We start from the raw sequence: 26623 nt of genomic DNA on the forward strand, positions 1-26623 counted from the left end.
CGCAAGTGCTCATGAGATCAATAGAAGCGACAGCCGCAGGTGATAGAAAGCTCTCAGCTCACATCATATGTTACTGAGGAGCAGTGCAGGCGGCCGGCTCCGGGTATAGAATAACCCGCACAGCGCCACGCACAGCACAGAGCCACAGGCTGTGAGACACTGCACACAGCGTCTAGAACGGAGTTGATTTTTTGAGGGCATGATGTCACTGGAAGGGGCGGGGCCTCCATCAGACCAGTGACCTGATAGCAGGAAGCAGAGCTGTGCCGACTGAGGCTGCTGGAGCCCTGTAAGTAGAGGACCGAGGGGGCTGCACTATGGAACTGTGGGAGGAGAGGAATGAGGGTCTGCACAATGGATCCTTGCACAGACAGGAATGAAGACCCAGGACTCAGTGTGAGTGGTCAGAGGATGAATTTATTTGATGTAACTTGAAAGGGGCTGTGTGGAGAAGGGGGGAGGATGAGGCTGTGTGGAGAAGGAGAGATGATGAGGGGGCTGTGTGGAGGAGGGATGAGGGGGCTGTGTGGAGGAGGGATGATGAGGAGGCTGTGTGGAGAAGGAGAGATGATGAGGGGGCTGTGTGGAGGAGGGATGAGGGGGCTGTGTGGAGGAGGGATGAGGGGGCTGTGTGGAGGAGGGATGATGAGGAGGCTGTGTGGAGAAGGAGAGATGATGAGGGGGCTGTGTGGAGGAGGGATGAGGGGGCTGTGTGGAGGAGGGATGATGAGGGGGCTGTGTGGAGAAGAGATGATGAGGGGGCTGTGTGGAGAAGAAGAGATGATGAGGGGGCTGTGTGGAGAAGGGGGGAGGATGAGGCTGTGTGGAGAAGGAGAGATGATGAGGGGGCTGTGTGGAGGAGGGATGATGAGGGGGCTGTGTGGAGGAGGGATGATGAGGAGGCTGTGTGGAGAAGAGATGATGATGAGGCTGTGTGGAGAAGAAGAGATGATGAGGGGGCTGTGTGGAGAAGGAGAGATGAGGGGGCTGTGTGGAGAAGGGATGATGAGGGGGCTATGTGGAGAAGGAGAGATGAGGAGGCTGTGTGGAGAAGGAGAGATGATGAGGGGGCTGTGTGGAGAAGGAGGGATGATGAGGGGGCTGTGTGGAGGAGGGATGATGAGGAGGCTGTGTGGAGAAGAGATGATGAGGAGGCTGTGTGGAGAAGAAGAGATGATGAGGGGGCTGTGTGGAGAAGGAGAGATGAGGAGGCTGTGTGGAGAAGGGATGATGAGGGGGCTGTGTGGAGAAGGAGAGATGAGGAGGCTGTGTGGAGAAGGAGAGATGATGAGGGGGCTGTGTGGAGAAGGAGGGATGATGAGGGGGCTGTGTGGAGGAGGAATGATGAGGGGGCTGTGTGGAGAAGGAGGGATGATGAGGGGGCTGTGTGGAGAAGGAGGGATGGTGAGGGGGTTGTGTGGAGGAGGAGGGATGATGAGGGGGCTGTGTGGAGAAGGAGGGATGATGAGGGGGCTGTGTGGAGAAGGAGGGATGATGAGGGGGCTGTGTGGAGAAGGAGGGATGATGAGGGGGCTGTGTGGAGAAGGAGGGATGATGATGGGGCTGTGTGGAGGAGGGATGATGAGGGGCTGTGTGGAAAAGGAGGGATGATGAGGGGGCTGTGTGGAGAAGGAGGGATGATGAGGGGGCTGTGTGGAGAAGAAGGGATGATGAGGGGCTGTGTGGAAAAGGAGGGATGATGAGGGGGCTGTGTGGAGAAGGAGGGATGATGAGGGGGCTGTGTGGAGAAGGAGGGATGATGAGGGGGCTGTGTGGAGAAGAAGGGATGATGAGGGGCTGTGTGGAAAAGGAGGGATGATGAGGGGGCTGTGTGGAGAAGGAGGGATGATGAGGGGGTTGTGTGGAGAAGGAGGGATGATGAGGGGCTGTGTGGAAAAGGAGGGATGATGAGCTTTGTGGAAAAGGGGGGGGGGTGATGAGGGGGCTGTGTGGAGAAGGGGGATGATGAGGAGGCTGTGTGGAAAAGGGGGGATGATGAGCTTTGTGGAAAAAGAGGTGATCCAGGGCTGTGTGGAGAAGAGGGGGGAGTGAGAAAAAGCCCATTGGTGAGTTCACCGCCTCTGCACTGTGGGACTTTCTCACTGTGCTAGTGGGGATCTCACCAAGGTCACCGCAGTTCAGGGGCCTGGCTGAGAACATAGCCTCAGTGACTTGCCGTAACCTCGATGAGGTTAGCCGACGCCAGTGACGGAGGTAAACTTTATACCTCCGATCACAGCTGTGGGCTCACATCATTTGACAGCATGTGAACATCAGCTGTCTGACTGGCGGATCAGAAGCAGTGTTTGCTGCTCTGTCTTGCATCTGACAGAGTGGTAAACACTGGATGTATTGGCCCCCCATTCAAATGAATAGGGTCCAGGTACTGTTCTGGTACCCGAACCTGGTCTCATTTTTAACTGTTCGGCCGGACCCGAACATCTAGGGGTCTGCTCATCTCTAATCCTGTGTCTAGTGTGTGACTGGTGTATGTATGGTGCGTGAGTGTGTCATGTGGCTAGCGTATGACTGGTGTGTGTGTCACATGTATGTATCCTGTGTCTAGCGTGTGACTGGTGTGTATGTGTCGTGTCTATTGTGTGTATGTGGCACATGTCTAAATAATAAAATCTTTCTGTGCTTATAGAATATCATTGTTCTAGGTTTTACATAAAATTATCTGCTGCCGGTAAGGGTGCTTAACTAGATGGAAACTAAGGCTACTTTCACACTTCCATCTTCAATATCTGCACAGGATCCATCAAGACGTTGAAATGACGGATCCTGTGCAGATTGTGGAAAACGTGTGCACTGGGCCCGTCTTTCTGACGGACCCGTCGAAGCTGTGTGCACCTGTTGTGTATGCGTCTTCGCAGTGGTTTTCCGCTGCGAAAACGCATACACAACACAAACCAGGTAAAAAAATAAATAAAAAAATCGCGGTATTCTCACCTACCGGCGTTCCCACGCAGCGATGCTCTTTGTAGCTAGCAAAAAACGTTCCTCTGAACGTTTTCTCTGCCCGACGGACTGTTTTTTTGATGCAGGATCCAGTGAAAAAGGGATGGCTCTGCAGCTAGTACCCCTTAAGCATGGTGGGCCCTTAGAATGATTTTCTCTGGTGGGCCCACACTACTCCAGTCCGACGCTGTTTGTGAGGTTAGCAATTTGAAACACTAGTCACTCATAGATGCTTTATAATTTATTACTCGGTCCCTGGGGCTCATGTAGTGCATGTGAAAAATGTCATAATTCAGATTTCAGAACTGACTGTAAGTATAAGGCCGGGGTCACACTACTGTAGAATACGGACGAGTACTAAGCGAGAAAACATCGCATAGTTCTCGGACCAGTGTTAATCTATGAGGCAGCTCACATTAGGCGTTTTCGATGTGTGTAAATCGCAGCATGCTGTGATTGTACAGGTATATTGTCCGAGACTCGCCAATGCAAGCCTATGGGTGCAAGAAAAACTCAGACGCCACAACGGACCATCCATCTAGCTTGCAACAAATACGTACACATTTTCCTCATTTCAGCACATTGGGCCATTAAATTCAATGGGGAAAGGCAGTGAGAAATGTATAACCATACGCGTATCATATGGATGTCATACGGATACATAGGTGCGAGGAAATCGCATCATCGCATTGCAAATGGATTATACACGGATGACCATATGGAGAACACTCGTGTGACTCTCGGCAGTGAGACTCAGGCCGATTTTTCATACGTTAGGTGTGACCCCGGGCCAAAAAAAAGAAATAGTAAGGGAGATTTACTAACAAAAATACACCAGAATCCATTCTAAAATTCAGTCAGAATTCTGGCCATGTGCAGAATTTTAGACAGTGTCTTGAACAGTGCTAAGCTACATCAAATTATGAAAAATGTATTACATTTTGTAGCTTTAATAGTTGTCTAACATGAAGCCAACTGACTGTGTCTGTTTAGTACATCCTTGTCAACTTTTTAAAACTGTCTTCAGGGAGATTCCAGGATGCCGCTCACGCTGTGCACAATGCAAAATTTTGGGGACAAAACAATTTCTTTTTTGTAGACTACATCCTTTTTTTAAATATACACATTTATACGCCCCATCCTCATCCATAGTAAAGGTAGTCAAAATTTTATAGTATAATTATTACCTTTTCTGCAAATGTAGTAAAATTCACCTGCAGTCCTTTTTAACAGTGTAGCTAACATACAGAGTTAACTCTCTGAGTACACACAATGCAGAAGATGGTACATGCAGTCCTATGTGATAATACTACCATCATGCAGTTTGCATATAGTGCTAAACATTAGCTTTACCAGGTGCTTTCCAGATCGTGTATATCATACTGTACAGTGACGTGCAGGTTACGTTTTGTCGAATCATTAGTAGTGATGGGCGAACCCCCCGATGATCGAGGTCGGCGGGTTCTCCTGAGTTTTTTCGTAAAGTTGGAGCTCGGGGCCTGAGATGGTGCGAGCTTGCGTCCGAACCCCGAGCTTGGACTTTACAGACATGGGATGGCGCGGGGGGCTGTAAAACAAAGCATAAAATTCATAATCAACATTATAATTATACTTTATGGTCCAGTGACAGGTCCTCCCATCTCATTGTCTCCCGGCCGCATCTACTTCCAGGGCTGCTCATTAACTTCCGGGTTATTCACTCCACTGCTCGGCGCTCAGCAATTTTGGGCCAGAACACTGCCGGAAAAAGCTGAAGACTGCCGAGTACAGTGAATACCGACTAAAGTTAATGAGCGGCCCCAGAAGCAGATGCGGCCGGGAGACAGCGGGACGGGAGGACGCATCGCTGGACAGGTAAGTATAATTATAATGTTTTAATTTTATACATTTACAGCCCCTGAACCCGAACTGGACCCAAACTGTAACACGGGTTTCCCATGGTACAGTATGGGTTCGCCCATTCCTAATCATTAGTCATTCATTTACCTTCTCTTCTCCATTTAACACAGACCATCTTGGAGAATTCTTCCAACCATGATTTGTCTCAGCAAAACATAGCGCATCGCTTTTCTTGCATTCTCCCCACTTTTTCTACACCTGTATGCAAGCCATAAAGTGTCATAACAATCTAAAGTGTCCCAAATATTAAAGCGAACCAGTCAGCCGACACATGTCCCCCTATCCATGATCAGCGTGTATCAGACAATAGCTGCATGAATTCAGCCAGGTATGTTTAACCCCTGTACGACCTTGGTAGTATCCATACATCCAGGTTTGCTAGGACTTACTGACATATGGAAATGTCTTGGCGATTTTGTGTGCATAGAGGCTGTGCATGCGCAATCACAGCCAGTTGTCAGCTGATTCTGACAGCTGATATCCAACACTAAGTGCAGGCACTTTAACCCCTTAAATACTGCGATCACAGCATTTAGCAGACAAGCAGATGGAGGGAGCCCCCTCTGCACTCCAATCGGTGACATCGCAGCGTCATTGCATGGGCCTGATTGTTGCCATGGTGACCCGATGTCACCATGATGACATCAGGGTCACCAGACACTAGCAAGTAAGTTAGATCATGCGAAGTGCAGTGCAGTACATATATTTGGTATCGTCATTCTTTCAATTAAAGGACTTTTACCTGGGTGTGTGTCTTTTTATACAATGTGACTATGAGGTTAGTAATGAGGGTGTCTTATTCATGCCTCTCCATTACTAACCTCAGGGCTTGATGTTACCTGATAATAATAATAATTTTATTTCTACAGCACCAACATATTCCGCAGCACTTTATTGTTATGCTGTAATGTCTTTTATTGTCAGTAAAATGTAATCACATAAACCAACAGATTCCTAAAGGTATGAAGGCCCTGCTCGCAAGCTTACAATGTATAAGGAAATAGGGGAGGCACGAAAGAGGGATGGTAACAATTACTTTCATTGTTCTGACCAGCCATAATGTAATAAATCAGGTGTTCTTGTAATGCTGCATGAACCCGTTATCAGTCAGAATGTGTAAAAGTACAGACACAGAGTGCTATTGAATGCATAAAGCGTGTGATAACATGATACGAAGAACCTGGTTGTGAAGAAAATTTTGATTTGGCAATGCAGGGATAGTTAAATAAATATGTTGAGGTGGTAGGCCTGTCTGAAGAAATGCGTTTTTAGGGCACGCTTAAAAATGTGGGTATTGGGGATTAATCGATTATCCTGGGTAGTGCATTCCAAAAAATTGGCGCAGCATGTGAGAAGTCTTGAAGACGTGAGTGGGAGGTTCTGATTACTGAGAATGTTAATCTTAGGTCATTAGCAAAACGGAGGGCACAGGTAGGGTGGTAGACTGAGACGAGGGAGGAGATGTAGGGTGGTGCCAAACTGTGAAGCGCTTTGTGGATGAGAGTGATAAGTATACGAGTTATTGAATTCTGGAGTGGATGGGTAGCCAGTGGCATCAGTGTAACGGTTGGTGAGGAATATGATCCTGGCTACAGCATTCAAGACGGATTGGAGTGGGGAGAGTTTGGTAAATGGGAGACAGATTAGTAGAGAGTTACAATTGTCCACAAAAAATGAATAAGAGCAACAGTAAGAGTTTTTGCAGAGTCAAAAGTAAGAAAAGGTCGAAATCTAGAAATGATTTTGAGGTGCAGATAACAAGTTCGAGCCAGTGATCGGATGTGGGGTGAATGAAAGCTCTGAATCAAGTATGACCTCAAGACAGTGAGCATGTTGCTGGGAAGTAATGGTAGAAACACACATAGGAATTGCAATGTCGGGCATAGGTAGGTTAGTAGAGGGAGGAAACACAATGAGTTCAGTTTTTGACAGGTTCAGTTTCAGATAGAGAGAGGACATGATGTTGGAGACAGCGGTAAGACAATAACTGGTGTTTTGTAATAATGCAGGCGTGATGTCGAGAGTAGAGGTGTATAATTGGGTGTCATCAGCATAGAGATGGTGTTACGCTCATGCCCAGATTAGGTGGCGTGAGCGAGGGGATTGTGGCCCCACTGTGCCACAAACCAGACTACCCAGGAATTGGCGTGACTAAGCAGCTACCTTGGTGTTCACTGGAGCCTCTGATGGTGAGGTCAAGCTTGTGTGGCAGGTAGCTGCCAGGTACAACTCCAGGGCAGTGCCTGGCTGTGGCAGCTGATCCCACTGAGGGACAAAAACACAAGTGAGAGGTGCGAGCAAGTACCGATAGGCACGACTGGTACTCTGGTAGGCATGGCTGGCACTCTGGCAGGCAGGCGAGCATGGCTGGCACTCTGGCAGGCAGGTGGGCACGGCTGGTACTCTAGGCAGTCAGGCGGGCATAGCTGGTACTCTAGGCAGGCGGACACAGCTGGCACTCTAAGCAGGCAGGTGGGCACGGCTGACACTCTAGGCAGGCAAGTGGGCATGGCTGGCACTCTGGATGGCACGGCTGGCACTCTCGGCAGGCAGACATGACTGGCACTCTAGGCAGGCAGGTGGGTGTGGCTGGCACTCTAGGCAGGCAGGTGGGAACTCTAGGCAGGCAGGTGGGCATGGCTGGCCATCTAGGCAGGCAAGTGGGCACGTCTGGCACTCTGGCTGGCATGGCTGGCACTCTAGGCAGGCAGGCGGACATGACTGGCACTCTATGCAGGCAGGCAGGCAAGGCTGGCACTCTAGGCAGGCAGGTGGGCACTCTAGGCAGGCAGGCGGGCACAGCTACTGTAGTACTCTAGGCAGGAAGGCATGGCTAGCGGGACTGGAACTGGTTCGGGTATGACAGGAACATAGGCAGGTACGAGTAGGGAACAGATAGGAACCAGTTCAGACTGGAGGGACAGGAACTGTTAGGAACCAGTTCAGACTGGAGGGACAGGAACTGCTTCAGGAGACACAGGAGCACAAGCTGGAATGAGCAGGATAAGCGAGCAGGTAGGAACCAGTACAGACTGGAGGGACAAGGACACAGAGGGCGTGGAGTGGGAGCAGAGCAAAGCCACGCAATGCAGAGAGCAGGACAGAGCCGCAGGAGGCAAGACAGGAGCTGAGCAGAACCACAGTAGGTGAAGCAAAGAGCAGAACTGCAGGAGGCAGAGCAAACAGTAGAACCGCTGGTGGTGAGATGGGAATGAACACAAGGAAACACACAGTGAGATAGGGAAGGCTATAGACAGGGATACAAATGGACACAAGTATAGGACTTACTTCAGACAGGGTCAGGTATGGGACAAGGCACAGGAGCAAGGACTCAGGCCAGGGTACGCAGCCCCACTGGGTGGCAGAAACGAGAGACACATGACACAGGTACGGGCCAGGGTATGAAGCCCAACTGGGTGGCAGAAACGAAAGACACAGGTACGGGCCAGGGTACGAAGCCCCACTGGGTGGCAGAAATGAGAGATAAAGCAAGACAGGACCAGGCACCTCAGCAGCAAGACACTAACTGAGAAAGTACGTTGCTCAAGCATCCCCTAGGGGTGGAAATGCCTTAAGTACCTTATGCCTCTTGGCAATTGGCAGGGGACTCCTTAGGAAGGTGCACATAGTCATTATAAGAAAAAGGGGCCGCCACCCTAAGCATACAGCCAGGAAGTATGCAGCAAGCAAGGACATGATGCCCAGAGCATGGAGCCGGCAGATGACAGAACTCACAGCATGGCCCATAGTGGTGAGTAAGAGGGGAGATGGGAAGACATGCAGTGATGCCAGCAGGGATGTTACAGATGGTACTGGAAACCAAATCTACTGATTGTTTCACCAATAAGGGCAATATACAAGGAGAGGAGGAGGGGGGCTAGGACTGATCCTTGAGGAACCCCAACAGTAAGGGAAAGATGAGAGGAGGAAGAGCCAGCAAAAGAAACAGTGAAGGAACGGTCATAAAGGTACAAGGAGAACCAGGAGAGAACGATGTCTTTGAGGCTGATGGAGCGGAGCATAGTGAGGAGAACCTGATGATCCATGGATGATAGCACGGAGTAGTGACCATTAGATTTAGCTGTTAGTAGATAATTAGAGACTTTAATGAGCGCAGTTTCAGTAGAGTGTAAAGAGCAGAAACCGGATTGATGAGGCTCAAGAAGAAAGTGATCTGAGAGATAACAGATTAGATGGGAGTGGACCAAGCATTCCAGGACTTTAGAGATGAATCATACAAAGGTGACATAAATCCCCCAAACTATCCCCCCACTTGCCACCACTACAGGGCAAGTGGGAAGAGCGAGGCTATGTTCCAGAATTGGTGTATCTTAGGGATGCGCCTTTTCTGAGGCAGCTGAGAGCTGATGTTTTAAGCCGAGGGGGCCAGTAGCCATGGCCCCTTCCTAGTCTATTACTATCAGCCCACAGCTGTCTGCATGGCCTTTGCTGGTTATTTATTATGGTGGGACCCTACATCATTTTTTTTAGGGTCCCTGATTTTAATAGCCAGTAAAGGCTAAGTACACAATTGTGAGTTGATGTTAATAGGCTGGGAATCTCCATGGGTATTACCCCATTCCCAGGCTATAAATATTGTCCCCCAGCTGTCGACTTTCCCTCTGCTGACTAAGAAAACTACGCAGGAACCCACACCATTTTTTTCAGAAAGAAAATCCTTTATTTAAATATTTAAATACATGTTCTGTAAGCTGCACACTCTCTGCAAGAATTGTATATATCACTGACATCTATATATATCTATGTATTCCTTGTGTATGTGCTGTATGTAATCCATCTATTCTATGCTGTCAGCACCTGCTGTGATTTTACAGTATGCGGCTGCAGAATTGCCGGCTTTTCATATTACTATCTATTTATGTAATATATATATATACAGTTAGGGCCAGAAATATTTGGACAGTGACACAAGTTTTGTTATTTTAGCTGTTTACAAAAACATGTTCAGAAATACAATTATATATATAATATGGGCTGAAAGTGCACACTCCCAGCTGCAATATGATAGTTTCCACATCCAAATCGGAGAAAGGGTTTAGGAATCGTAGCTCTGTAATGCATAGCGTCCTCTTTTTCAAGGGACCAAAAGTAATTGGACAATGGACTCTAAGGGCTGCAATTAACTCTGAAGGCGTCTCCCTCGTTAACCTGTAATCAATGAAGTAGTTAAAAGGTCAGGGGTGGATTCCAGGTGTGTGGTTTTGCATTTGGAAGCTGTTGCTGTGAGCAGACAACATGCGGTCAAAGGAACTCTCAATTGAGGTGAAGCAGAACATCCTGAGGCTGAAAAAAAAGAAAAAATCCATCAGAGAGATAGCAGACATGCTTGGAGTAGCAAAATCAACAGTTGGGTACATTCTGAGAAAAAAGGAATTGACTGGTGAGCTTGGGAACTCAAAAAGGCCTGGGCGTCCACGGATGACAACAGTGGTGGATGATCGCCGCATACTTAATTTGGTGAAGAAGAACCCGTTCACAACATCAACTGAAGTCCAGAACACTCTCAGTGAAGTAGGTGTATCTGTCTCTAAGTCAACAGTAAAGAGAAGACTCCATGACAGTAAATACAAAGGGTTGACATCTAGATGCAAACCATTCATCAATACCAAAAATAGACAGGCCAGAGTTAAATTTGCAGAAAAACACCTCAAGAAGCCAGCTCAGTTCTGGAAAAGTATTCTATGGACAGATGAGACAAAGATCAACCTGTACCAGAATGATGGGAAGAAAAAAGTTTGGAGAAGAAAGGGAACGGCACATGATCCAAGGCACACCACATCCTCTGTAAAACATGGTGGAGGCAACGTGATGGCATGGGCATGCATGGCTTTCAATGGCACTGGGTCACCTGTGTTTATTAAGGACATAAGAGCAGACAAGAGTAGCCAGATGAATTCTGAAGTGTACCGGGATATACTTTCAGCCCAGATTCAGCCAAATGCTGCAAAGTTGATTGGACGGCGCTTCGTAGTACAGATGGACAATGACCCCAAGCATACATCCAAAGCTACCCAGGAGTTCATGAGTGCCAAAAAGTGGAACATTCTGCAATGGCCAAGTCAATCTCCAGATCTAAACCCAATTGAGCATGCATTTCACTTGCTCAAATCCAGACTTAAGACGGAAAGACCCACAAACAAGCAAGACCTGAAGGCTGCGGCTGTAAAGGCCTGGCAAAGCATTAAGAAGGAGGAAACCCAGCGTTTGGTGATGTCCATGGGTTCCAGACTTAAGGCAGTGATTGCCTCCAAAGGATTTGCAACAAAATATTGAAAATAAAAATATTTTGTTTGGGTTATGTTTATTTGTCCAATTACTTTTGACCTCCTAAAATGTGGAGTGTTTGTAAAGAAATGTGTACAATTCCTACATTTTCTATCAGATATTTTTGTTCAACCCTTCAAATTAAACATTACAATCTGCACTTGAATTCTGTTGTAGAGGTTTCATTTCAAATCCAATGTGGTGGCATGCAGAGCCCAACTCGCGAAAATTGTGTCACTGTCCAAATATTTCTGGCCCTAACTGTATGTGTGTGTCACTGACATCTATATATTGTATCTATCTATTCTATGTGTATATATATATTCTATCTATTCTATTATACCAGTCACGCTGTGATTTTACTGTATGCGGCAGATTAATTGCTGGCTTTTACTCTATCTGTCTGTCTGTCTGTCTATCTATCTATCTGTGTCTTGAAGAATATTTTCTTTGAAAATGATGTGTAAATGATTAAAGAGTATTGCTTAATGTAAAAGCTCATGTTAAAATCGCATTGCAATTGGATAGCAATTGCACTGCATTAGGCCAGTCTCACTTGTCCAGATAATTCCGGTACCGGAAAAATCGGTACCGGAATTATCCGTGTCCGTGTGTCTGTGTGCTTACCGTGAACATCAGTGTGGCACACGTGCGGCAGCCGTGTGCTGCCCGTGTGCCAACTGGGTACCACACGGACCGTGCAGGAGACAGCGCTACAAGTAAGCGCTGTCCCCAGCATCTGGTGCTGAAGCCGCCATTCATATCTTCTCTCCAGCAGCGTTCGCTGGAGAGAAGATGTGAAAAATCCTTTTTTTTTTTTTTCGTGTTAAAAATAAAGATCCCTGTCCCCACCCCCGTCCCACCCCCTGTGCGCCCGGCTGCTGTTACTAAAATACTCACCCGGCTCCCTTGAAGCGTCCTCTCCGCGCCGCACCTTCTCCTGTATGAGCGGTCACATGGTGCCACCCATTACAGTCATGAATATGCGGCTCCACCCCTGGGGGGACAGTGCTTACTGTGGCGCTGTCTCCTGCACGGCACACGGACTGCACACGGACAGCGTCCGTGTGCGGTTCATGTTTTACACGGACCCATTGATGGGTCCGTGTAATCCGTGCGCTCCCACGAACACTGACATGTCTCCGTGTTTTGCACACAGACACACGGTCCGTGAAAACACGCTGACATGTGCAGAGACACATTGATTTCAAAGTGTCTACGTGAGTCAGTGTCTCCGATACGTGAGGAAACTGTCACCTGACGTACCGGAGCCACTGACGTGTGAAACCGGCCTTAGGATGTAAATTGGCTGCTAGGTGTGAAAAATCAGAATGTATTCGCATTACACCCGCATTACACTCGTGCGACTCTTGGCAGTGAGAATCGGACTGATTTTTAAGACTGCCGTCACACTAACAGTATTTGGTCAGTATTTTACATCAGTATTTGTAAGCCAAATCCAGGAGTGGAACAATTAGAGGAAAAGTATAATAGAAACATATGCACCACTTCTGCATTTATCCCCCACTCCTGGTTTTGGCTTACAAATACTGATGTAAAATACTGACCAAATACTGCTAGTGTGACGGCAGCCTTACATGTTTAGTGTGAGGCCGGCCTCACACTAGCGAGTTTTACGGACGTAAGAGAGGTGCTGAAAATACGGATTGTATACGGTACAATGCTTCTCTATGCCCCAGCTCCTATCAGCCGTATTTTACTGATCCGTATTATACGGTCTTCTACGGCCGTAGAAGATGGCAGCATGCTGCGTTTGTCACCGTATTGCGCAAAAAATACACCTATGAAAGTCTATGGGGGCCAGAAAAATACGGATTACACATGGACCAGCAGTGTGACTTGCGAGAAATACGCAGCGGTGTTAGAGAGAAAAGCCGGCAATTCAGTGCGGTGTACAGTAAAATCACACTGACAGCTTAGAATAGAATAGGTAGAATAAATGTGTACACATAGAATAGGTATATATATATATATATATATATATATATATCATTGAGACACACATATATATATATATGTATATATATATATATATATATATCAATATTTTATCCAGCTCGAGATAGCTTAAAAGCCGGTAATTCAATTGCCGGCTTTGCTATCTCCTTCCTAAACCCGACATGATATGAGACATGGTTTACATACAGTAAACCATGTCATATCCCCATTTTTTTTGCATATTCCACACTACTAATGTTAGTAGTGTGTATGTGCAAAATTTGGGCGCTCTGGCTATTAAATTAAAGGGTTAAATGGCAGAAAAAATTGGCGTGAGCTCCTGCGCAATTTTCTCCGCCAGAGTAGTAAAGCCAGTGACTGAGGGCAGATATTAATAGCCTGGAGAGGGTCCATGGTTATTGGCCCCCCCCCTGGCTAAAAACATCTGCCCCCAGCCACCCCAGAAAAGGCACATCTGGAAGATGCGCCTATTCTGGCACTTGGCCTCTCTCTTCCCTTTCCCGTGTAGCGGTCGGATATGGGGTAATGAAGGGTTAATGTCACCTTGCTATTGTAAGGTGACATTAAACCAGATTAATAATGGAGAGGCGTCAATTATGACACCTATCCATTAATAATCCAATAGTCTGAAATGGTTAAAAAAAAAACACACACACATTATTACAAAGTCTTTTAATGAAATAAAAACACAGGTTGTTGGAATATTTTATTATCCTGGTAATCCACCTGAAGACCCTCGCTCTGTAACAAATGAAAAATAAAAAAACAACAACATCTCATACCTTCCGATGATCTGTCACGTCCCACGATGTAAATCCATCTGAAGGGGTTACATTTTTTTACAGGCAGGAGCCCTGCTAATGCAGCTGTGCTCCTGGCTGTAAAACCCCAGCGAATGAATGGAAAGCAGGTTAATGACCTGTAGTTACCTTCATTTGCGGTGATGCGCCCTCTGCTGGTTGTCCTCATATGAACTCGAGCCTGGGAACTTTTCTGATTTTTTTCCCACGCTCGAGGAACATCCAGCAGAAGGCGCATAAAACGCTGTATGTGCACATGTCAGGATTTTATGGAGAAATTTCCTGAACATAACTGGAGATTTTCTTCATAAAATCCGCACGTGTTTTTCTCGCGTTTTACTCGCGGTTTTCTCGCTGTTTTTGCACGTTTTTTGCGTGGTTTTTGTACGGATTTTTTGCGTTTTTTTCCGGAGCTTCCCAATGCATTTAATTAGTGGGAAATCCGCAAAAAATCTACAAAATGAATGAACATGCTGCGTATTTTTCCACAATGCATTTTTATCGCAGAAAAATATGCAACATGTGCACAAAAATTGCGAAATGCATTCAAAATGATGGGATGCTTAGCCCCTTTCTGCCACTACAGAACGGCTGACATCCGGCACTATATGCCAGGAGCAGTCACGGACCGCTCCCGGCACACTAACCCCCGGAACACTGCAATCAAAGATGATCGCAGCGTTCCGGCGGCATAGGGAAGCATCACGCAGGGAGGGGGCTCCCTGCGTGCTTCCCTGAAACCCTCAGAGCAACGATGTGATCGCGTTGCTCCGAGGGTTTCCTACCTCCTCCTCCCTGCAGGCCTGGATCCAAAATGGCCACGGGGGAGGTGGCTTTCAAGCACCTGCTCAGAGCAGGCGCCGGGAAGCCTCCCTACTGTGCCTATGTGATCGCTGATCTGACACAGTGCACTGCAAAGTGTCAGATCCGTGATCTGTCACAACAATGTGATGTCCCCCCTGGGGCAATGTAAAAAAAACACGCGTTTCGCACCGAAATGCCCAGACGAAATGCCCAGAAATGACCCCCAGACGAAGCATTTCGGTGCGATACGCGCGTCGGGTGTGGTGGGTCCCCAGGAGCGCTCCATTCGGTAATTATACATATTTACTTCTACTGCTGTATTTTCATTTTATTTCTTGTCATTTAGGTTGCATGTTTGTACATGACTGATTGCACATTGGCACTTGCTGGTTTACACTGTACTTATAGTGCTGCTATTGTCATATATGGAGTTTTTGCTCTGGGTTGCCCACCTTCTGTCCTGTGCCTTAGGTGTTCACCCGCCATTATCTATTTTTAATATAATACTGTGATTAATAAAAGTTACTTTTTAACTTCATGGCCGTTGTGTGAAGGTAGTTTTTTCGGTGTTTTCATATTTTTCCTTCATGGCTGTTTATTTGGGATATTATTAGGTTTAAGATATAAATGAGGTATTGCTGTAATCGTTCTGACCCGAAGAATAAAACTGCTTTATCAATTTTACCAAATGTGGAACGGTATAAACGCCCCCCCCAAAAGAAATTCATGAATAGCTGGTAATATCAAAGAAATTTTACAACTATCATGAAGTACAATATGTCACGAGAAAACAATGTCAGAATCATCAGGATCCGTTGAAACGCTCCAGGGTTATAACCTCATAAAGGGACAGTGGTCAGAATTGTAAAAATTGGCCCGGTCATTAACGTGCAAAAGAACCCTTGGGGGTAAAGGGGTTAATGTATGCGTTTTTTAATGCGTTTTTGCTGCGGAAAACTGCTGAAAAAACGTGCAAAAAATCCAGAACGTGTGCACATACCCATAGATGCGATTCTCGCATGAGAAGTGCGGCAGTCTGTCTCTGCCCTTAAGATGGCCCTTGTCATCCTATTGCAAGCCATAGTGTGCTCGTGAAAACAAGAGGCATCGGCCTATTTTAACTTCTTTAGTGGTCAGTATGAAAACTCTATATTTCAAGATATTTATTACATGAAGAATAAGCTAGCTACACACCAGATTTGAACAGAATGCCAAATCCGTATGGATTTCATTACATGCTGTGGATTTTTATAAATCAGCAGCATGACTATCATTTTGTAATTCTATTCTCATTAGTACTCTCTGTAACGCAGTTAAAAATATAATCCACAGAAAAAGTTGGAGTAAAATCCACATTGGTTTTAGATGTGTTGCTGATTTTTTTATCTTATGGTCCAAATATATCTCGTGTAAGTGTTCAGACTTATATATTTTTAAATATTACAGTTATGTATGCCCTAGCTCAGGGGTCCCCAACTCCAGTCCTCAAGGCCCACCAACATGTCATGTTTTCAGGATTTCCTTAGTCTTGCCCAGGTAATAATTGCATCACCTGTGCAATGCAAAGGAAATCCTGAAAACATGACCTGTTGGTGGGCCTTGAGGACTGGAGTTGGGGACCCCTGCCCTAGCTAATCTACTTTTTCCTTTGTGTTTTACAGCAAAGACTCGGTCAGTATTGGCTCACAGGTGGCACTTAATCTCTGCTCCTATCTTTGTTCTTCCACTACAGGTAAAAAGGTTCATGTCCCCTTCATAGGCCGGAGTCACACACAGCGAGATACGGCCGAGTCTCGCAGGTTAAAAACAAGCTCTGGCACCGCCACTCCGGAGCGGAGCGTGCAGCTCCATTGTATTGCTATGCGGCCGCACGCTCCGCTCTGGAGTGCCGGTGCCAGAGCTTGGTTTTGAGCTGCGAGACTCGGCCGTATCTCGCTGTGTGTGATCCCGACCATAGTCTTACATACTGACACTATAAAAATGCAAGATAAAGTCAATGACATAATCATGGAGGTCAATTTTATTGCACACTAGAGGGGTTATCCACTGCTCGGACAACCCCTTCTGAATCCTTATGTTTCCATCCAGTAAAGTAACAAAACGTATGCTCATCTCTAGAGTCAGCAGTGTCGGCACCAGCTCTCACTTCTTCCAGATGTATGTGATTTGTGATTGGCTGCAGGGCTCCCTTGGCATAACAATGTGTCACAATAACCAGGATAGCCAGTGATGAAACCACTGGGACAGCACCGGCACTGGAGCTGAGTATTGGTGTTATTATTATTATCCTAGTGGGAAACATAGTGATTGAAAAGGGGTTGTCGGAGTTGTAGGAAAACCATTTTAAGCTCATGTGCAAAAATGTAGCTTTTTTCCCACTGCTTTTTTTATTCTACAGGTATCCGCATCAAAATACATTATAGCAATTTGTTATGATTGCTGCATTTTTTTTCCTTTTTTTGCGTTATTCCCCTTTTTCTACATATTTGGGGCACATTTGATACAGTGGTTTTGATGTGCTTTTTATTACAGAAACACTAGGATTCTGCACTTAAAAATGCAACTGAATTTTTTACATATATTTATTAGGTTCTCCATAGAAGCTTACAGGGTAAAAACGCATATAAAGCCCACAGATTTTGGGTTTATCTTTAAATCGATAGTGGGCAAGAGTTTTCATGAAATCACATCCATTTTGCAGGACCTGGTAAATGTAGTGGATGTTCTGGACAAAAAACACGCTGTGGCCTCTGTATGTGCCGCCTCTAATTGGGGCAGGGTATTATAAAGGAAATCTGTCGCCGGGGTTTTCCTACCCTATCTAAGATCAGCATGATGGAGAGACAGATCCTGATTCCAGTTTGCTGCAGTTTTGATAAAATCACTGTGTTCTCTGCTGCAAATCTAGAAGTTCTCTGAATCCTGAGCTTCGTGTAACCCCACCCACACCAATGATTGACAACTTTTTGCTCATGCCCAGTGTACACAGAAAGCGGCCAATCAGTGATGGTGGCGGGGTTCTACACAGCTCATGAATATGTAGGACTATATGGCAGCAGGTTTACTAGTCCTCTAATGATGATCTACCGATAATAAAACAGTGATTTCATCAAAACTACAGCAAGCAGCCTAGTAAGTGACACATCGCTGGAATGAGCTTTTCTGTCTCCACACTATACTGCATCTTAGATTAGTTGCCAGAAACCTGGTGACAGATTCCATGTAATGTTTAAAAAAACAGTTAATGTGAAAAATTGAAAAATGATTGCACATTTCCTGCTTGAACACGGTTTTCTACTTCCCGCAGGTGTTCGCTTATCACAAAGATCCTTGCTGTCAGTTACTGTTTCTGTGTTATCTGTCTATCAGGTAAAATTCAGGGGACACACTTGGCTTTGGTGTTTGTAAGTCTGGAGACGAGAACTAACTTGTCACTTACCTTTTCTCCATACAACCTACAGGTGGCGCTGCTTCTTCTGGCAGGTTTCCTCCCAACAGTGCAAAAGATACGTGGCGCTATTGATGGAGAAGTTATACTCATGCTTGCTGGATTTGGACTGACTGTTGATGAAGATAAAAAAAAAGCAGTGGACTACATCGTGTACTATATCTGGGCAGTGGAAGGTGAGAGACAATGCAGAATGTTTATATTTTTTTTAAATTCTTTTTACATTTACTACATTTTTTTTTTCTGTATGCCACAATATGCTATTTTATTATAACGTAAAGAAAAAAATAAAAGCATAGCCCACTATTCTTCTCTATGCAGAGGGACAAATAAAAAAAATGCATACTGATGACAAGTGTGACCAATGGAAAAAAAAAGCCTTAGTAATATATAGGAGGGGTAGAAATTAGTGATGAGCGAGTGTACTCGTTGCTCGGGTTTTCCCGAGCATGCTCGGGTGACCTCCGAGTATTTATGACTGCTCGGAGATTTCGTTTTTATCACAGCAACTGAATGATTTACAGCTACTAGCCTGCTTGAATACATGTGGGGGTGGCCTGGTTGCTAGGGAATCCCCACATGTATTCAGTCTGGCCAGTAGCTGTAAATCATTGAGTTGCTGCGATAAAAACTAAATCTCCGAGCAGTCATAAATACTCGGAGGTCACCGGAGCGTGCCCGGGAAAACCCGAGCAACGAGTACACTCGCTCATCACTAGTAGAAATATGTGACTCTAATATATGTAGGTCATTGTTTGCTTGCCAGCCAGAGAAAAGATAATCTGAGCATAATTAACCTAATTTACCAAATCCAACTTCAAATCAGTGCTGTAGTCCTTGCATTTGGGTTCATGTCGCACATCATCCAAGTGGCTGCTGCAGCCAATCACTGTCCTCATTATGTACCATACATGGCATCACGTTGCCTGCTGTTTGCCAGCAAATGTAATAAAATCCTGGAAAATCTTAACTTAGGTACTTTAGCTTTCCATAGGAGTCGTGAGCTGAGACAATGTAGTTGACATCACAAGGCCTCCTATGATAGTAAAGGGACAATTGCATCTGGTCCAGTGAAATCTGTGGCAGGCTTTCAGGCTTTGTGGGGGCCGTGGGAAGCCATAGGGCATGTGCCGCTGCCGAATTTTCCCAGTCAAAGCCGCATGAGGAAAACGTTGGAGGTTTTTCCATGGCTCTAGCGGCGGCTCTTCCGTCAGCGTCAATTAGTATATACTGTGTAGTATAGAGAGTGGACAATTTCTTAACAAAGGCAAACCGCCCCAAGAATGAGTGTGTCTCTTCTTGTAACTGTTTCAGGGTTTCTGAACCCTGAAGCAATTAAGAGAAGTGGCATAAAGAAGGAACTTGGTCACAGCAATGTTATTTTGACTTTCAGGCTGTTTCCCCCTAAAAGCCTGTTGTGTGCATATAGGCTTAGCATCTGCTACTTATTATAGTAACATACATAGTTAGTAAGGCCGAAAAAAGACATTTGTCCATCCAGTTCAGCCTATATTCCATCATAATAAATACCCAGATCTACGTCCTTCTACAGAACCTAATAATTGTATGATACAATATTGTTCTGCTCCAGGAAGACATCCAGGCCTCTCTTGAACCCCTCGACTGAGTTCGCCATCACCACCTCCTCAGGCAAGCAATTCCAGATTCTCACTGCCCTAACAGTAAAGAATCCTCTTCTATGTTGGTGGAAAAACCTTCTCTCCTCCAGACGCAAAGAATGCCCCCTTGTGCCCGTCACCTTCCTTGGTATAAACAGATCCTCAGCGAGATATTTGTATTGTCCCCTTATATACTTATACATGGTTATTAGATCGCCCCTCAGTCGTCTTTTTTCTAGACTAAATAATCCTAATTTCGCTAATCTATCTGGGTATTGTAGTTCTCCCATCCCCTTTATTAATTTTGTTGCCCTCCTTTGTACTCTCTCTAGTTCCATTATATCCTTCCTGAGCACCGGTGCCCAAAACTGGACACAGTACTCCATGTGCGGTCTAACTAGGGATTTGTACAGAGGCAGTATAATGCTCTCATCATGTGTATCCAGACCTCTTTTAATGCACCCCATGATCCTGTTTGCCTTGGCAGCTGCTGCCTGGCACTGGCTGCTCCAGGTAAGTTTATCATTAACTAGGATCCCCAAGTCCTTCTCCCTGTCAGATTTACCCAGTGGTTTCCCGTTCAGTGTGTAATGGTGATATTGATTCCCTCTTCCCATGTGTATAACCTTACATTTATCATTGTTAAACCTCATCTGCCACCTTTCAGCCCAAGTTTCCAACTTATCCAGATCCATCTGTAGCAGAATACTATCTTCTCTTGTATTAACTGCTTTACATAGTTTTGTATCATCTGCAAATATCGATATTTTACTGTGTAAACCTTCTACCAGATCATTAATGAATATGTTGAAGAGAACAGGTCCCAATACTGACCCCTGCGGTACCCCACTGGTCACAGCGACCCAGTTAGAGACTATACCATTTATAACCACCCTCTGCTTTCTATCACTAAGCCAGTTACTAACCCATTTACACACATTTTCCCCCAGACCAAGCATTCTCATTTTGTGTACCAACCTTTTGTGCGGCACGGTATCAAACGCTTTGGAAAAATCGAGATATACCACGTCCAATGACTCACCGTGGTCCAGCCTATAGCTTACCTCTTCATAAAAACTGATTAGATTGGTTTGACAGGAGCGATTTCTCATAAACCCATGCTGATATGGAGTTAAACAGTTATTCTCATTGAGATAATCCAGAATAACATCCCTCAGAAACCCTTCAAATATTTTACCAACAATAGAGGTTAGACTTACTGGCCTATAATTTCCAGGTTCACTTTTAGAGCCCTTTTTGAATATTGGCACCACATCTGCTATGCGCCAGTCCTGCGGAACAGACCCTGTCGCTATAGAGTCACTAAAAATAAGAAATAATGGTTTATCTATTACATTACTTAGTTCTCTTAGTACTCGTGGGTGTATGCCATCCGGACCCGGAGATTTATCTATTTTAATCTTATTTAGCCGGTTTCGCACCTCTTCTTGGGTTAGATTGGTGACCCTTATTATAGGGTTTTCATTGTTTCTTGGGATTTCACCTAGCATTTCATTTTCCACCGTGAATACCGTGGAGAAGAAGGTGTTTAATATGTTAGCTTTTTCCTCGTCATCTACAACCATTCTTTCCTCACTATTTTTTAAGGGGCCTACATTTTCAGTTTTTATTCTTTTACTATTGATATAGTTGAAGAACAGTTTGGGATTAGTTTTACTCTCCTTAGCAATGTGCTTCTCTGTTTCCTTTTTGGCAGCTTTAATTAGTTTTTTAGATAAAGTATTTTTCTCCCTATAGTTTTTTAGAGCTTCAATGGTGCCATCCTGCTTTAGTAGTGCAAATGCTTTCTTTTTACTGTTAATTGCCTGTCTTACTTCTTTGTTTAGCCACATTGGGTTTTTCCTATTTCTAGTCCTTTTATTCCCACAAGGTATAAACCGCTTACACTGCCTATTTAGGATGTTCTTAAACATTTCCCATTTATTATCTGTATTCTCATTTCTGAGGATATTGTCCCAGTCTACCAGATTAAGGGCATCTCTAAGCTGTTCAAACTTTGCCTTCCTAAAGTTCAATGTTTTTGTGACTCCCTGACAAGTCCCCCTAGTGAAAGACAGGTGAAACTGCACAATATTGTGGTCGCTATTTCCTAAATGCCCAACCACCTGCAGATTTGTTATTCTGTCAGGTCTATTAGATAGTATTAGGTCTAAAAGTGCTGCTCCTCTGGTTGGATTCTGCACCAATTGTGAAAGATAATTTTTCTTGGTTATTAGCAGAAACCTGTTGCCTTTATGCGTTTCACAGGTTTCTGTTTCCCAGTTAATATCCGGGTAGTTAAAGTCCCCCATAACCAGGACCTCATTATGGGTTGCAGCTTCATCTATCTGCTTTAGAAGTAGACTTTCCATGCTTTCTGTTATATTTGGGGGTTTGTAACAGACCCCAATGAGAATTTTGTTACCATTTTTCCCTCCATGAATTTCAACCCATATGGACTCGACATCCTCATTCCCTTCGCTAATATCCTCCCTTAAAGTGGACTTTAGACAAGACTTTACATAGAGACAAACCCCTCCTCCTCTCCGATTTTTACGATCCTTTCTAAACAGACTGTAACCCTGTAAGTTAACTGCCCAGTCATAGCTTTCATCTAACCATGTCTCGGTTATTCCCACTATGTCAAAGTTACCTGTAGATATTTCTGCTTCTAGTTCTTCCATCTTGTTTGTCAGGCTTCTGGCGTTTGCGAGCATGCAGTTTAGAGGATTTTGTTTTGTTCCAATCTCCTCACTGTGGATTGTTTTAGAAATGTTCTTACCTCCCTTCTGAGTATGTTTTCCTGGGTCGTCTTTGTTCGAGTCTAATGTTTTTCTTCCCGTCCCCTCTTCTTCTAGTTTAACGCCCTCCTGATGAGTGTAGCGAGTCTTCTGGCGAATGTGTGTTTCCCAGGTTTGTTGAGGTGTAGTCCGTCTCTGGCGAGGAGTCCATCATACCAGTAATTCACACCGTGGTCCAGGAATCCAAATCCTTGTTGTCTGCACCATCGTCTTAGCCAGTTGTTTGCATCAAGGATCCTGTTCCATCTCCTGGTGCCATGCCCGTCTACTGGAAGGATAGAAGAAAAAACTACCTGTGCATCCAGTTCCTTTACTTTCTTCCCCAACTCTTCAAAGTCCTTGCAGATTGTCGGTAGGTCCTTCCTTGCCGTGTCATTGGTGCCAACATGTATCAGAAGAAATGGGTGGACGTCCTTGGAGCTGAAGAGCTTTGGTATCCTATCGGTCACATCCTTGATCATCGCACCTGGAAGGCAGCATACTTCTCTTGCAGTTGGTCTTTCTAACCCCATTACCCCAATGGACCTGAGAGAATGCTGGCTAAATACATTTGATAACAGATAAACGTTATCTGATCTCGGACTCATCAAATGATTATCTTCTACATATAGGGGCCTCTAGTCAGTCCCTTGATAATAGATGTGGGATGAAAGATGAATTAATAATGTGAGATTTAAACCTGCCAGATTCATTATCCCAAGGAAGATACTGTATACCAGAGGTTTACTTCACACCACCCATTGAAATAAACTATGGGGCAAATAGGCATGTTTATGGTGGTGTGTATGGCCAACAAGATAGTAAGAAAAATCTCTGTGAGATGAAAACCCCCACTAATAAATATCCAACCAACATTGTGTGCAGACGAGTCATTGTCTCATCTTTGGGAGGTTGATGGAGTGTTTACTTGATGGGCAGAACACAGTGCTCCCGTGTAGCTGCATGAAAGTGCGAATACGGAGACAGACGCCATATTGCTTGGGGAACCTATTGCTTCTTACCTGGGCATAACAGTTGTAAACACTTGTTGTTGTACCAGAGACTGCTCTGAATTGTCCGGTCATTCCTTGCGGGAGTCACCAAGCCTTGTACCCCTCTATCAGTAATAGTCACTTCTCACGGCCAAGCCATGAGTCAGAGTAGTCAAGGAGTCCAAGATCGGAAGACAGGAGGGTTCATCATAAACAGAAGGAAGAGACAAAAGCGTAGTCAGGTAACGTTCCGAGGTCAGAGTAACGGGAGGATAACGGATCAGAGCTGAAGGTTAAACAGGCGGATGGTCAGAGCGAAGTCCAAGCTCAGGCAACAGATCAAGCAAACAGAACTCAACGCACAGGAGAGCACTAAGCACAAACCTCACAAGATGAATGTACATCTGGCAGTGTTCTGGGAAACTCAGCTCAGTTAAGAAGCATAGCCATTAACTGGAATAGTGAACACATGAGACAGCCAACGCCTCACAGTCTCAGATTGGATAGTCGAGCTGCCAATCAACACACTGACAGCTCAGCATGCCCCTGTACCAGATTGGATGGCCAAGCTGTCAATCAAAGTTCTGACAGCTTCAGCACACCCCTATACCAGATTGGACGGCCGAGCTCTCAGTAACTGCATCCCAGACACGCTGAGGTGTGGAACCGTGACAAATAGTTTTTTGCACTAGTAATCTTCTGGTCACAAGAACCTGTCCTGTGCTTAAAGGGCATTATCAAAACACTGAGCTCAGTGGCTGTTCTTAGGTAGATGGCATAGGCGCTGAGCTCAGTGGCTGTTCTTGGGTAGATGGCATAGGCGCTAAGCTCAGTGGCTGTTCTTAGGTAGATGGCATAGGCGCTGAGCTCAGTGGCTGTTCTTAAGTAGATGGCATAGGCGCTGAGCTCAGTGGCTGTTCTTAAGTAGATGCCATAGGCGCTGAGCTCAGTGGCTGTTCTTAGGTAGATGGCATAGGCGCTGAGCTCAGTGGCTCTTCTTAGGTAGATGGCATAGGCGCTGAGCTCAGTGGCTGTTCTTAAGTAGATGCCATAGGCGCTGAGCTCAGTGGCTGTTCTTAGGTAGATGGCATAGACGCTAAGCTCAGTGGCTGTTCTTAGGTAGATGGCATAGGCGCTGAGCTCAGTGGCTGTTCTTAAGTAGATGGCATAGGCGCTGAGCTCAGTGATTGGCTCCTTGGGTGATGTGTACTGTTGACATGATGTCACCGCTGAAGCCAAAACTCGGAAATCTAAGCAGATGCGAGGAAATAGCGCTGGCCAAGGAGACAGGGAGTATTGTACTATTATTTTGGGTATTGTACAGCACTTGGAATCTACTTTCCTGAAAAACCATTTAAAGCACCCAGTATCAGGGGTGGCCTATACCAGATTGATGGTGTTTACATGTTAAAACGGGTGACAACAGCTTGACCAATTTTAACCGGCATGTGAGACCAGCATATCCTCTTGAACTCAGATAGGATGTCAGTGGATGTATGTTCACAAGACATAAAGGTGTTAGCAATGGAAATACATGTGAATGCTGTTCCAGACTTTATAACGGATATACAACAGGATAAGGTACAAATGGTGTTCAACCTTTTATGGTGACCTTTTATGAATGCACATTTTATAATGATAACATGTAAGAGTTATCCAGTAAAAATAAAATGGTTGGTAATGAAAGATGATGAAAATATTATTTATAGTTGAAAATCACTCCTTTTGTCTGCGTGGAAGCTTGTCACTTTTGTTTAAAGACATATTGCAATTTAGCGAGTGCTTACTGGCTAGAACTGTACCTAAACCTACCTTTATACGCAGGTTACATGCGTCTCCAGGAGACTGCAGTATTATGATAGTGACAATACTTGCAGCACATACAGTCCATCCCTGGGACAAACTCTTAGCTCACGCTTGGTAGAATTGTGAAATTTGATAGCACACACTACCTATGTTCTACTTTCTGCCCAATTTTCTGAGGACTTCTCTCTGTAAAGAATTTCTCAAGAATAGTCAAGCGTACTTATAGGTTGGTATAAGGATTGTTATAAGAAGCAGTGATTTTTGCTATATTCAGAGAATTGCAGAAAATGTATCTTTGTGAGTAAATTTGATATTTGTGTGTTTTCGCACCTACAGTTTGTTACATTGCTGCCCTGGTATTGTCCTGTGCTGTTACAATAGCAATGCTGCTGCGATCTCTTGTTCAACACAGGTGAGGGTTCACTTTATTCCGTATACAGGGCCACTCTTGTTCTTGGCATGGCCCTGGTGTTGAAAACTTCCAGTTCCCACCACACCCTTGAATGGACAGAGATTAATATTGACTTTTTCCTGAGTCCAGTTGTTTAAAGGGAATCTGTCTCCATGTTTCTGGAATGTAATTTGAGAGCAGCATGATGACTCCGATTCCAGTGATGTGCCACATACTGTCTGCACTGTACATTGAAAGAAAGCTGCTAATCAGGGTAGGGGCGTGACTATACAGATCAGTTGACTAGGAGGCACGAGGCACCTAGTCCTCTAGTGATAATCTCCTGCTGATAAAAAATTGATTTTATTTAATCAGCAAAACACAGCCTAGTGAGTGACACATCACTGGAATCAGGTTCTCAGCCTCTACATCATGCGGTAATGCTTATCTCAGATTACATAACAAAACCTGTTCACAAATTGCACTCTGTTGGTCAATTTTTTGGTTCCATCATGAAAAGCTGGGTGATAACCTATATACATCCATGATAACTTCCTCGATGTAATTTGATGTTTTCAGTCTAATAAACAGTAAGATCTGGCCGTGCAACAATGTATCTATGTATGGTGCTAAACAAGTATATACATAGGAAGATTTCATTGTCAGGATTCTGGAAGGAATCGTTCTCATCTTATATGTCAGAGTTATAGTGGCATCTAAAAGAAAAAGGGAAACCTATTTGAGCCCAACTATAAGTACAGAAGCTTTGAGTGAATACTGACATATGGTTTGGGATTAAGACCCACATTCTTAATTCCCCTATCCAGACCTGTGTGTTATGGTTACGACATACCTACA

The 26623-nt window shown here is 45.0% G+C and overlaps 1 protein-coding gene across 1 annotated transcript in view; it reads left to right on the forward strand.

Moving 5' to 3' along the window:
- STRA6 (signaling receptor and transporter of retinol STRA6) overlaps positions 1-26623 on the forward strand; it is a 212043-nt gene that overhangs the window by 161991 nt on the left and 23429 nt on the right. The window contains exons 9-12 of the mRNA XM_069765645.1: positions 16391-16461; positions 18037-18098; positions 18191-18353; positions 25711-25786. Coding sequence (XP_069621746.1) covers positions 16391-16461; positions 18037-18098; positions 18191-18353; positions 25711-25786 — 372 coding nt within the window. The remainder of the gene's footprint in view (positions 1-16390; positions 16462-18036; positions 18099-18190; positions 18354-25710; positions 25787-26623) is intronic.

This window comes from Ranitomeya imitator, chromosome 4, assembly GCF_032444005.1.
Source record: "Ranitomeya imitator isolate aRanImi1 chromosome 4, aRanImi1.pri, whole genome shotgun sequence".
NCBI classification, from domain to species: Eukaryota; Metazoa; Chordata; class Amphibia; order Anura; family Dendrobatidae; genus Ranitomeya; species Ranitomeya imitator.